The sequence below is a fragment of the Schistocerca americana genome, chromosome 5 (genome assembly GCF_021461395.2).
Source record: "Schistocerca americana isolate TAMUIC-IGC-003095 chromosome 5, iqSchAmer2.1, whole genome shotgun sequence".
NCBI lineage: Eukaryota > Metazoa > Arthropoda > Insecta > Orthoptera > Acrididae > Schistocerca > Schistocerca americana.
The window spans coordinates 646,512,033-646,525,127 of NC_060123.1; the positions used below are offsets into that span (position 1 = coordinate 646,512,033).

At 43.4% G+C, this 13,095-nt stretch overlaps 1 protein-coding gene across 1 annotated transcript in view; it reads right to left on the reverse strand.

Moving 5' to 3' along the window:
* Positions 1-13,095, reverse strand: part of LOC124615663 (venom dipeptidyl peptidase 4-like) — a 352,342-nt gene that overhangs the window by 98,707 nt on the left and 240,540 nt on the right. The window contains exons 11-12 of the mRNA XM_047143691.1: positions 2,670-2,926; positions 2,458-2,550 (exon numbers count right to left, since the gene is read on the reverse strand). Coding sequence (XP_046999647.1) covers positions 2,458-2,550; positions 2,670-2,926 — 350 coding nt within the window. The remainder of the gene's footprint in view (positions 1-2,457; positions 2,551-2,669; positions 2,927-13,095) is intronic.

Below are 13,095 nucleotides of genomic sequence, written 5' to 3' on the forward strand. Positions count from 1 at the left end.
ACAGCATTTTGCTTCGACGAAAAGGTATTACTGACGAACGACAGCCGACATGCTGAGTGTTTGTTATAAAGAACATACTTTTTGCTAAAAAAGTCAATTGTTATGCTACTTATTTCTTTTGTATCATATGAAGCGCCATCTCTTCAACATTTTGTTTACTGTTTTCGGTGTGTATAAATCCCAGTGTCATTTCAAACATGTGTGTCTATTTTTACCTCTCTGCCTACATCATTCCCTGAAGTACTGAATTTTCTCATGTTAACGGTCCTTCGTGTCACCCAGCAGTTGACTGAAGAGAGAAGGATGTGTACAAGCAATTGGCTTTCTTAGCGATGCACGTGGCCATGACCACTTACCAGAGGTCTTTCGTAGTAAGCTATGTGTCATGTTTACTTGATCATCCCGTGTCACATAATTATGGTGTAAGCTCCATCTCTAACGGTTTCATTTTCAGTATCTTTGAATGACATTTAATTCGTCCTTGAAAAGGACGTATGAAGCATAATAGTCAATGTGCGATAGCCCATGAACTTACGTTGCCCTCAGCAATCAGTGGCGTTTTGATGTTACTCTATTTAGATTGCGCAATATGGAAGTGTGTCTTACATTTGAACCACCATTGCGTGTTCAGCTTCACTGCCACGTCTCTGACTGGTGGATTCCTCAATCAGCCCAAACAGTTCCTACGGCAGAGGAATACGTATCATGTCTGTTTTGAGTTTTGTCTGAAGCAGGTAGAATACTGTATTAAACCAAGATTTTCTTCAGTTTTCCGTGTACCTGAGCAAACCTCTTCTCACCTTTATAAACTGCTCTCTCTTTTGCATCTGCTTTCCTTTCATTAATAATCATCATTAAGGGACTATAACTTTTTATGTTATCTTGTTCATACAGAATGTTGTACCCAATAACGAATATTGTGAATTTATACGAGACGCATTCATTCAGTAAGTAATGCAACACGTTTTCTCCTCGGCCAATTTCGGTTGAAAAAAAAACAAAAAAAACGCGGAATTTGTTGAGGGACATTATGAAATATTTCCGCTTCAGCCCCAATAGTTCCATGAAATTCCGATTGGTGGCGGCTCTGTAAGTAGCCTTCAAAATGGCGTCTTTAAAGTGGATGTGCGTTCCGAAAAAGGAGCTCTCAGAGTTTCTTTTGACGCAGAACCAGAGCGTCGCAGATATTTTTAAGCGCTTGCAGAATGTCTACTGAAGTCTGTCAGTGAACAAAAGCCCGGTGAGTCGTTGGATGAGGCAAGAAGCAACGTTCACAGTACCAGCGAAGGAATAAATTGTTAATTACACCTCCAAGGTGACGTGAATTTCAACTTGCTGCGTCTGCCAATTCCTGAGAAAGGCGGTCTTACCAGACTGCCAGATAAACGAGAAAAAAATTATTTTCGTATTATATAACTAGAATTTGACAATTTCTGGAGATTTTCGTTTACTTCTACTGTGAAACTCTGCTTTTTATCAAATTTCATGATTCTAGGTCAAGGGGAAGTCCCCTATAGGTTTTGATGGAGGAGTTTACTAGTATCAAAATATGCGATATACACGGCCGTATCTTTTGACTGTATTGACTTAGAAGCGTAAATGTTTTACACTGCCATAGGATCGTAGATCTTAGTACCTGACACGAATCTGAACTTGTTGCATCTACCCGTTCCTGTAAAAGGGATCTTGACAGACAGAAAGTCAACAAAGTGATCCTCTGTGGGTTTTGTTTCTAGCGGTTCAGGTACGGAACCTCAAAAAAAAAAACTAATTCTAATTTGTTTTTGTGTATTTAAAACGTCATTTAAGGTTATGTAAATTTTGGCTGAAGAGCACTTTTATCAGCTGCCAGCCCTTCCTGCCTGGGGAACCGAAACGACAAAGTAGAAAAAATGGCTCTGAGCACTATGGGACTTAACATCTGAGATCATCAGTCCCCTAGAACTTAGAAGTACTTAAACCTAACTAACCTAAGGACGTCAAACACATCAATTCCCGAGGCAGGATTCGAACCTGCGGCCGTAGCGGTCGCGCGGTTCCAGACTGAAGCGCCTAGAACCGCTCGGCCACACCGGCAGGCAATGCTAGCTCAGTAGTGACTTCATCGCACCTGACCATGGAGGCCAACTGCGTCAATGAAATATTGTGGGAATTTTGCAACGACATCAGACATTTTGCTCGAAAACCATTTGTACAGTTAGTTTGTTGGCAAAGCCTCAAGCGATACAACTCATATTAGTTATTTTTGTGAAAAGAAAATCTGAGGAATCTGCGATTGATTCCTGCAGAGAATTTGTTGAGATTGGAAGAAAGCACCAAAGTTAGTTACAACGAGAAGTGCACTGTAGACAGGATACGTGCTCGGCAGCTTTTTATTGTGTGACGGAGGGGAAGAGTTGAACGTGGTGCGCGGTTACAGAGTGCGGTGGGCGCCCCAGGGTCAAGTGCCAGCCTTACCGAGCAGTTTTCGGCGACGGGCGGCGATCGCACACTTGGATGGTGGTCGCCGGCCACTTAAGTCTCCTCTGTGTGGGCTCCATCCCGTGAGACCTGAGAGGCGCCGTACACGCATTGACGCAGAAATTTAGAATAACCGCGATATTCGCGTTTTCAAGTGCACAGCTCTAAATCTGTAGGTGACGTACTGAGGCTTGGCAGAAAGTAATTACCCAGCTGGTCGGCCGTGGTGAAGAGGGTGACGAGTGGTGGGTCCATGGGCCCCGAGCAGGAGAGCGCCATCCAGCTGTAGTCGGTGCTGAAGGAGGCGGACGCGTAGCGGCAGGGCTGTCCCTCGGCGGTGGTCAGCCGGCAGCTGACGCACTCGGCGGCGGCGCCCTCCCTCACGGCGAACACCTGCCGGCGGGACGGGCTGGGGGATGCCGCCGCCGCCGTCGTCGGCTCCAGCGCCTCCGTCGCCTGGAACCACCTGCAGCACCAGGCACCCAGTTCCACGACTGCACACTCACATGTAGCTGACCACACAACGGAACGTACTCTCAGTTCGAATATAATGAACTTGCTTGAGGCAGAGAAGCTTATATCCACGAATCAGCACGGTTTCAGAAAGCATCGCTGGTGCGAAACATAAGAGTAGAAATATCTCTGGAGTGAGAATTCAGAAGCGCAGAATTGATTTTGTGTTGTCAACATACGTTGCCACAATGGTCACGTGATCTCGGGACGCCGTAGATTTGTCCGACATTTGTCCTATAAATTTTGAATATTGTCAAATCGCTAGTAAAGACCGATTCCCTTGGTAAGTGCTGTGGGCTTAGTACAGACGTTTTGCAGGCACCATAACAGTTTACGTCTGATATTTGAAATAAATTGGGGTCTTAGCTTTGAAGAGCAAAATGAGCGAGCATGACGTCACAGAAGCTTCACGTCAGCACGTATTTACAATATCTTTCATGACAAATCTCGTCAAGTCATTTAACACAGCACTGAACGGAAAAATTGGGGTTTTGAGTCACCATCCCCAATATGCATAAAATGTTAGAATATAGTATCAGAAACGAGGAGCTAACAACGACAAAGTTTGTCAATGGCCGAAGCAAACGTTATAACCTATGTTCTTGATTAATTACGTTTGATAAATTACTGAGAAGTGAGACAACGTTTCAAAATATCGACAGTTATTTCCTAGGGAAAATATGTACATTCATACACATCAAGGAAAGCTTCAAAAGAATTAATGAAGCATGTTAAACTTATCCATTATGTTTTTTCTTACGTAATTAATAACGTTATAAACAACTGTATTTTACTCCTTCATTAAAGCTGACTTTTTTGCTTAAAATGTCATATGGTGGAATTTGCTTCGTCTACTTATGTTCTTATACATATTCATTGTGGGCGTCAGCGCCGTTGTGTTGTCGTAAAACCTAAATAATGTTTCGCCTTCAGACATACGACCGCAGTTGTGTAAGAAAGTGGAAAAAATATCCCAGTCATCATGGAACATCTCCAATTTGTCACTAAAACAAAGCGCTATCATAAAATACAGATTATGAAGATACAACAATACAAAATCCACTATTATAAGGAGAATGAGTGCGGCGAAAATAGGTTAATTTAAGATGTTAACATACTGGTACCGTCAAAATTTTCTTCCCGAGAAACCTTGACGTACCGTGAAATGACGTGACGTTCCGTTGGCGACCTGTGCGAATGCCTCCATTCGAAAGGTATTGAAGAATGTTTTGGTGTTATGTGACGAGACGCTACGCGACGTCACCTGATGGCAGACGCGAATTGGCGTTAAACTATCTACGTCCTCCCTAGATCACGTGACAATTCCTGTTAAATGTTGACAACATGCGCAGGACGCAATGCTCACTCCAGAGATATTTCTACTCTATGGTGCGAAACCCAGCTCGCCCTTTCCTCACAAGATGCACTGCGAACTATGGACGAGGGGCAACCGGCAGATCGCAGTCTTCTAGATTTCCGGAAAGCATTTGTCACGGCGCACCATTGCATGCTGTTAATGAAGGTACGAGCATATGGAATAAGTTCACAGATATGTGAGAAGCTCGAAGACTTCGTAAGTAACAGACGCCGGTATTTTGTCTCTGATGAACACTCGCCATCGAGGACAAGGCTATCGTCAGGAGAGCCCCAGAAAGTGTGACTGGACCACTGTTATTTTCTGAATACATAAATAATTTGGCAGACAGGATCGGCAGCTATCTGCGGTTGTTTGCTGATGATGCCGTGGTGTACGGTAAGGTGTCCAAGTTGAGTGACTGTAGGAAGATACCAGACGACAAAATTTCCAGTTGGTGTGACGAATGGCAGCTAGCCCTAAATGAGGAAAAATTTAAATTGATGTGGATGAGTAGGAACATCAAACCCATGATGTTCGGACACAGTACTGCTAGAGACCTGCTTGACACAGTCACGTCGTTTAATTATCTGGGCGTAACGTTTCAAAGCGGTATGAGATGGAAGGAGCATGTGAGAAGTGTGGTAGGCAAGGCGGATGGTCGACGTTGGATTATTGAGAGAATATTAGGAAAAAGTGGTTCACCTGTAAAGGAGGCTGTATACGACGCTAGTGCGACCTATTCTTCAATACTGCTCGAGTGTTCTGGGTCCGCACCCAGTTGGACTGAAGGGAGACATCGAAGCAATTCGAAGGCCGGCTGCTAGATTTATTACCCATACGTTTGAGGAAAACTTAAGTCTTACAGAGATGCTTCGGGGACTCAAATGTAAATCGCTGGAGGGAACGCGACTTTCTTTTCGAGAAACATTCCTGAGAAAATTTAGACAAGCATTTGAGGCTGATTGCCGAACTATTTTACTGCTGCCAACACTCTGCGTGGAAAGACAGCGAAGGTAACATAGAGATTAGGGATTATACAGAGATATATAGTCAGTCGTTCTCCTATCGCTCAATTTGCGAGGGAAACAGGAAAGTAAATGACTAGTAGTGGCACAGGGAACCATCCCCCACGCACCGTACGGTTCCTTGCAGAGTATGGATGTAGGTGTAGTTAGTGTAGTACCTGAGAAAGAGGATACCAGTGTGTCCTCCATATGGTACGACCTACAACAGCAAACTCCTACCTCTAAGATAACTGCACTCAGAAACGTAACCGACTCAAGAGAACAGCACACTTTCTGGTATTGTTTCCTAATGAAGTATACGATAGCCACCTCCGCTGCCAGGTACCACGTGCTTCAGCAACGTTACACTACAGTAAGCACACACTCAAATGCATATAGGTAAAAAAATGACTTGTCATCAAAAACGTCAGTTTGGGTCGTTCACAGGTGCACTAATCGACCCGATCGTAATTCAAAGTTTGAAGGAATCACATTTCAATCGTAAGTGGCGCCGTTCAACCAGTATTTTCTTTTGCATACAACAATTATGACTGTGCTGTTTCCTTTTGGGAAGGAAAGATTGACACAGAGTCTACATGAATTTAGAAAACATCGTTCTTGTGAAACAACTAGCTCTTTACTCGCATGAAGTGTTGAGGGATTTCCGATTGATTCCGTCTTTCTGGATTTCCGGAATGCTTTGACACTGTACCACACAAGCGGCTTGTAGTAAAATGGTTTAAACTGCTTTCAGCACAATGGGACTTAACATCTGAGGTCATCAGTCCCCTAGACTTAGAACTACTTAAACCTAACTAACCTAAGGATATCACAGACATCCATCTCCGAGACAGTATCCGAACCTGCGACCATAGCAGCAGCGCGGCTCCGGACTGAAGCGCCTAGAACCGCTCGTCCACAGCGGCCGGCTGCTTGTAGTGAATGTGTGTGCTTATGGAATATCATCTCGGTTATTTGGCTGAATTCGTGATTTCCTGTCAGAGAGGTCACAGTTCGTAGTAATTGACCGAAAGTCATCCAGTAAAACAGGAGTGATTTCTGGCGTTCCCCAAGGTAGTGTTATAGGCCCCTTATTGTTCGTCATCTGTATAACCGATTTGGGAGACAATCTCAGCAGCCGTCTTAGGTTTCTTGCAGATGGCCCTGTCGTTTATAGACTAGTAAAGTTACTAGAAGACCAAAGCAAATTGAAAAACGATTTAGAAAAGATATCTGTATGGGGCGAAAATTTGCTACTGATCCTAAATCTACATCTACATCTACATCTATACTCCGCGAGCCACCTTACGGTGTGTGGCGGAGGGTACTTATTGTACCACTATCTGATCCCCCCTTCCCTGTTCCATTCACGAATTGTGCGTGGGAAGAACGACTGCTTGTAAGTCTCCGTATTTGCTCTAATTTCTCGGATCTTTTCGTTGTGATCATTACGCGAGATATATGTGGGCGGTAGTAATATGTTGCCCATCTCTTCCCGGAATGTGCTCTCTCGTAATTTCGATAATAAACCTCTCCGTATTGCGTAACGCCTTTCTTGAAGTGTCCGCCACTGGAGCTTGTTCAGCATCTCCGTAACGCTCTCGCGCTGACTAGATGTCCCCATGACGAATCGCGCTGCTTTTCGCTGGATCATGTCTATCTCTTCTATTAATCGAACCTGGTAAGGGTCCCATACTGATGAGCAATACTCAAGAATCGGACGAACAAGCGTTTTGTAAGCTACTTCTTTCGTCGATGAGTCACATTTTCTTAGAATTCTTCCTATGAATCTCAACCTGGCGCCTGCTTTTCCCACTATTTGTTTTATGTGATCATTCCACTTCAGATCGCTCCGGATAGTAACTCCTAAGTATTTTACGGTCGTTACCGCTTCCAATGATTTACCACCTATGGCATAATCGTACTGGAATGGATTTCTGCCCCTATGTATGCGCATTGTATTAATTTATCTACGCTTAGGGAAAGCTGCCAGCTGTCGCACCATGCATTAATCCTCTGCAGGTCCTCCTGGAGTACGTACGAGTCTTCTGATGTTGCTACTTTCTTGTAGACAACCGTGTCATCTGCAAATAGCCTCACGGAGCTACCGATGTTGTCAACTAAGTCATTTATGTATATTGTAAACAATAAAGGTCCTATCACGCTTCCCTGCGGTACTCCCGAAATTACCTCTACATCTGCAGATTTTGAACCGTTAAGAATGACATGTTGTGTTGTGTTCTTTCTTCTATGAAAAGCGTGACGTAATCCACATGAGTGTTAAAAGAAATCCGTTACACTTCGTTTACACGATAAATCAGTCAAATCTAAATAAGGGCAGCACGTTTTATGTTATCGCGAAATAGAGGGGAGAGAGTGCCACTGAAATGGTACCGGATTTGGGTTGGACATCATTAAAACAAAGGCGTTTTTCGTTGCGGCGGAATCTTCTCACGAAATTCAATTCACCAACTTCCCCGCCTGAATGCGAAAATATTGTTGACACCGACCTACATAGGAAGAAACTATCACCATGATAAAAATAAGGGAAATCAGCTCGTACGGTAAGATATAGTTGTTCGTCCTTTCCGCGCGCTATAGAGATTGGAATAACAGAAGTGTGAAGGTGGATCGATGAACCGTCTACCAGGCACTTAAATGTGATGTGCGGAGTATCCACGTAGATGTATATGTACAAGAACCTACCAGATTTAGTAAAATGTGCTCACAGCATTACTAAAAAATCACTTACATGCATGTTAAAGCAAGATCCATTTTACGGGTTTGAGACCATTCCGTTAATCACATTTATAGTATGCTTACACACGTTTAAAAAGATATCTTCTTTACCCTGCAAGTGCTGTTATTGGCCAAACACTGATTGTCGTGCCCTAGGTAAGATTTCGAATACAGAAGATGCGTAATGGAAAATGAGACTAATGCACTGAAAATCTAATAAAACAGGAACTCTCTTCTGCATGGTGGTATACCTCTATGAAGTTTTGTTTCTCTGAAATAATCGTTCACTTTGTTGACACGCACAAGATGTGATAGCATACCTTGCTTCTCTCCTCAATGCACACGTTTCTGGGCTAACAAGGAAAACGCAGTTAAGTTTTTGGCAAACGTGAACACTGAAAATGTTGTCAGTTGAAAGCTGAAAATGTGTGTTGCATTACTTATCTAGCGCTACTCGCCTTTAGATTATGCGTTTTCCTTCGCTGCCTAAGCAATTCATCGTATCACCATTATGCCGCTCTTCCACTATACTCAGTGAACTCATATTAGGTACATATCGGCCAATTCTTTGTCAATTAACCTACCGATACTGACGTGTGTCATAACGAACCCGAGAAAGAACACGTACTGAACCCACGTTTGAGGTCGAAGAGGGAAGTTAGCGAATGTGTTGTCAGCTACCTCTGAAGCGGAACTTTTAATGTGACTCCATCTGCAGTGTTCACACGGTCGTAGTATGATATCGTTGGATGGTATGTTAATGACCGTCTTCTGTTTATATTGAGACAACACGCCCTTTGAACAGAAAAATCGACCTACTTGTGTTTGTTTTATATGTTATACTCTATTTGCTTGCCTCAACTTCTATTCGTGTGTTTCTGAATGCGGAAGATGGAGAACGAGGTGAATATAGGTACGTTTGATGCAAACAATAGGTAGTGGGAGTAGAACGAGGTACTACCATGTGAGTATTTTCAACAAAGGGAAGTTGGCACCAAAGAGAAGCGGCGTTACCACGCTAAGAAATGTCAGCAAGAGAGAAACGACTGTCTATATGGCTCCGTATGAACTCTAATTTCTCGAATCTTACCTTCGTGGTCCTTACGCGGAATGTATGTTGGCGACATTAGGACCTTCCTGTAGTCACCTTCAAAATGCCGGTTCTCCAAACGTCGCCTTCCCTCCAGGGATTTCCATTTGAGTTCTGTAAGCATGTCCTTGATATTTCCGTGTTGTTCGAATCTACCGGTAACAAATCTAGCAGCCACATTCTCAATTGCTTCGATGTCTTCCTTCAATCGGACCTGATGCATGTCCCAAACACTCGAGCAGTACTCAAGAACAGGTCACACTAATGTCCTGTAACGGAGTCTCCTTAACAAATGCACACTTTTCTAGAATTCTCCCAATAAACAGACGTCGACCATTTGTTTTCACTACCACAGTCATCATCATATGCTCGTTCCAAATAACGTTACGCACAGATATTTAAACGACGTGACTGTGTCAAGCAACACACTACTAATGCCGTATTCGAGCATTACTGGTATGTTTTTCCTACACATCCGTATTATATCTTCCTACATTTAGAGATAGCTTGAATTCACCGCATCAATCAGAAATTTTGTCCACGTCATCCCGTACAGTCCTACAGTTCCTCAACGACGGCACCTTGCCGTACATCACAGCACCACCAGGAAACAGCCGCACGTTACAGCTCATCATTTATGAGTATAACAGGAAAACGGTCCTAGCACTCTTTGCTGGAGCACTGTAGACGATACCCTTGTCTCTAATGAACGCCACCGTCCAGAACAGAGTGCTTGATGTATTTTTACTTAAGAAGTCTCCAGTCCACTTACATGTCTGGGAGCCTCTTCTGTATCCTCGTACCTCTGCTAACAGATCACCTGGCCACGCCTTCCCGTCATTAGTAGAGCTTCAGCTGAACTATGGCCAAATTACGTTTTTGGGTGGTTTTGTTTCGGCAAGAGTTTGTTCAATCGAACGCCATGAAGGTCATAATTTTGCATATCACTTTTTAAATTTGTGGTTGTTTCTTTGTAAGTGATTTACAACCACATGCGCCACTCATTAATCGTATGTTTGATTAGATCTGTCCAAATCACGTTTTAGTGTGATCCTTTGCACGTGGTGGTGGGATTCATCAAGTGAATATGAGAGATGTCATGAACATCTTGTGTCAGAATTTTACCAATTTTTCTGTGATGTTTTTGTAAGTAGTTTCAACCCACATCTACCCGCCATTTGCCGTGAGGTAGGGCTTTCGCAGTCAAAAGAAACTGCTTAAGTGACTTCCTTCAGTGAGGAGCGCGTCTCAATGAATTTATTTAAACTTCCCCAGTTTCAATTAAGAATTTTGTCAGTTGTAGTATCCTTCCTTTGTAATTGATGCACGGCCTTGTGTTCCCGCCACTTGTGTTCAATTATCTATTTTGGATAATTCGTGAGATTACTGTGGAATCCCGTCCATGAGGTGTCTGTCTGTAAATATCTGAAGTTTAATCCACATAATAATTGGTTGTGGTTTTGGCATCATTCAGTCCACCACCCCTCCACCCTCCCCCTCTGGTCAGACCAAGAATCAGCTGTGAACCTTCCTGCTGTGTGTTGATACTTAATGGGAAGAATATTCTATATCATTTAAAGTCAGTTTAAACTTAATTTTTTTCAATTACTGTTTCCCATGTGTATGTCGGTATGTATGTCACAGGCCGTGACTAGCGAAACTGTTATACCATGTTTGTTTTCACAGTTTGCTACAGTTGGTTAACTTCAGTCTGTTTTGCGTTCAAATTGTAAATAATTTTTCGCGCACTGTGTTTCATCTCTATTGCCGTCAAATTTTGATGATTTTGGACCACTCAGTGTTGTCAAAAGCTTTCTATACATATACAAACCCCATAAACGTAGCTTTGCCTTTCTGTAACCTATGTTCTAAAGTAAAACGTAGACCGAGGATTGCATCACGTGTTCGTAAGTTTCTCCGGAATACAAACTGATTTTTCCTCTTCTATTAGTTTGTAACAATCGCAGTATATCAGTTTTCCATTATTTTCTAAATAGTCCGTATCATTTTGCATCCATGACTTATTAAACTGATAGTTGTATTCACATCTGTCAGCAGATTCCTTTTATGGAATTGGAAATATTACATTCTCCTTGAAACCTGAGTTTATTTGGACTGTATGAAACATCTTGCGTCCCGTCTACAGGGTGTTACAAAAAGGTACGGCCAAACTTTCAGGAAACATTCCTCACACACAAATAAAGAAAAGATGTTATGTGGACATGTGTCCGGAAACGCTTAATTTCCATGTTAGCGCTCATTTTAGTTTCGTCCACCTACGCTCAATGGAGCACCTTATCATGATTTCATACGGGATACTCTACCTGTGCTGCTAGAACATGTGCCTTTACAAGTACGACACAACATGTGGTTCATGCGCGATGGAGCTCCTGCACATTTTAGTCGAAGTGTTCGTACGCTTCTCAAAAACAGATTCGGTGACCGATGGATTGGTAGAGGCGGACCAATTCCATGGCCTCCACGCTCTCCTGACCTCAACCCTCTTGACTTTCGTTTATGGGGGCATTTGAAAGCTCTTGTCTACGCAACCCCGGTACCAAATGTAGAGACTCTTCGTGCTCGTATTGTGGACGGCTGTGGTACAATACGCGTTTCTCCAGGGCTGCATCAACGCATCAGGGATTCCATGCGATGGAGGGTGGACGCATGTATCCTCGCTAACGGAGGACATTTTGAACATTTCCTGTAACAAAGTGTTTGAAGTCACGCTGGAACGTTCTGTTGCTGTGTGTTTCCATTCCATGATTAATGTGATTTGAAGAGAAGTAATAAAATGAGCTCTAACATGGAAAGTAAGCGTTTCCGGACACATGTTTCTCATAACATATTTTCTTTCTTTGTGTGTGAGGAATGTTTCCTGAAAGTTTGGCCGTACCTTTTTGTAACACCCTGTATACAGGTGGTTTTTCCACCGTGTACAACCTCCAGGGACCGATCGATGAGAGGATACGGAACAAGAAAGAGCTAATGAACTTATGTCCGAATATTCATGGTTTCTAAGCATAGGGAACATTTACTCGTTCATACTTTGTTAGAGACTGCGGTCTAATATGCTCGACCGCTACAGTCGCAGGTTCGAATCCTGTCTCGGGCATGACTGTGTGTGTGATGTCCTTAGGTTAGTTAGGTTTAAGTGGTTCTATATTCTAGGGGACTGATGACCTCAACAGTAAAGTCCCATAGTGCTCACAGCCATTGAACCATTTTTGTTCTAATATGCTCTGTGCCACGCAGCCATATTTACAGTATGCATAGTTTCCTCCTAGAGGGTGGTAGTGTTCCTCATATGTCATGTTCTAGCGCCCTGTCCTGCCATGGTAATTCGTAATGTTGTATCCGATTCACTTCTCTTGCTGACTCACCTTGTAGTGGATGTGATACAGCGTTATACACAATGGTTCCGTATTGGAATCGAGGGCTTGCCGACATTGTGTTTACTCACGGAAGGAAAATGGGAACGGGCGGCTGGCAGCAAGGTTGTGGCGCCGTGTCAGTTGGCCCGTCAGTTACGGATAAACCAGATGACCGTGTGGAACATTCTCTATGACAATTTTTACTGCCCTTATCACTTACAGCGTGTGCAGGGCTTACTAGCGCCAGACTTTCGACATAGGGAACAGTTTTGTCATTGGTTTCTCCGCCATGCAACCACGATTCCGGGATTTGTGAAGTCCACCCTATTTGCAGATGAGCCCTATTTTACGCAGAATGGTACCTTCAACTTTCGTAGCAGTTACCTGTAGGATAGTACGCAGTAGCCCCATGGTATGATGACAGCGAATCATTAGCATCGATGCAGCAGGATTGTGTGGGCCCTAATAATTGGCGACCATATTTTGGGACCAGTCTCGCGACGCCCAACCGGCCGGAACCAACGGCGTTTCTTGCCGGTGACTTTGCCTCCCTGCTGT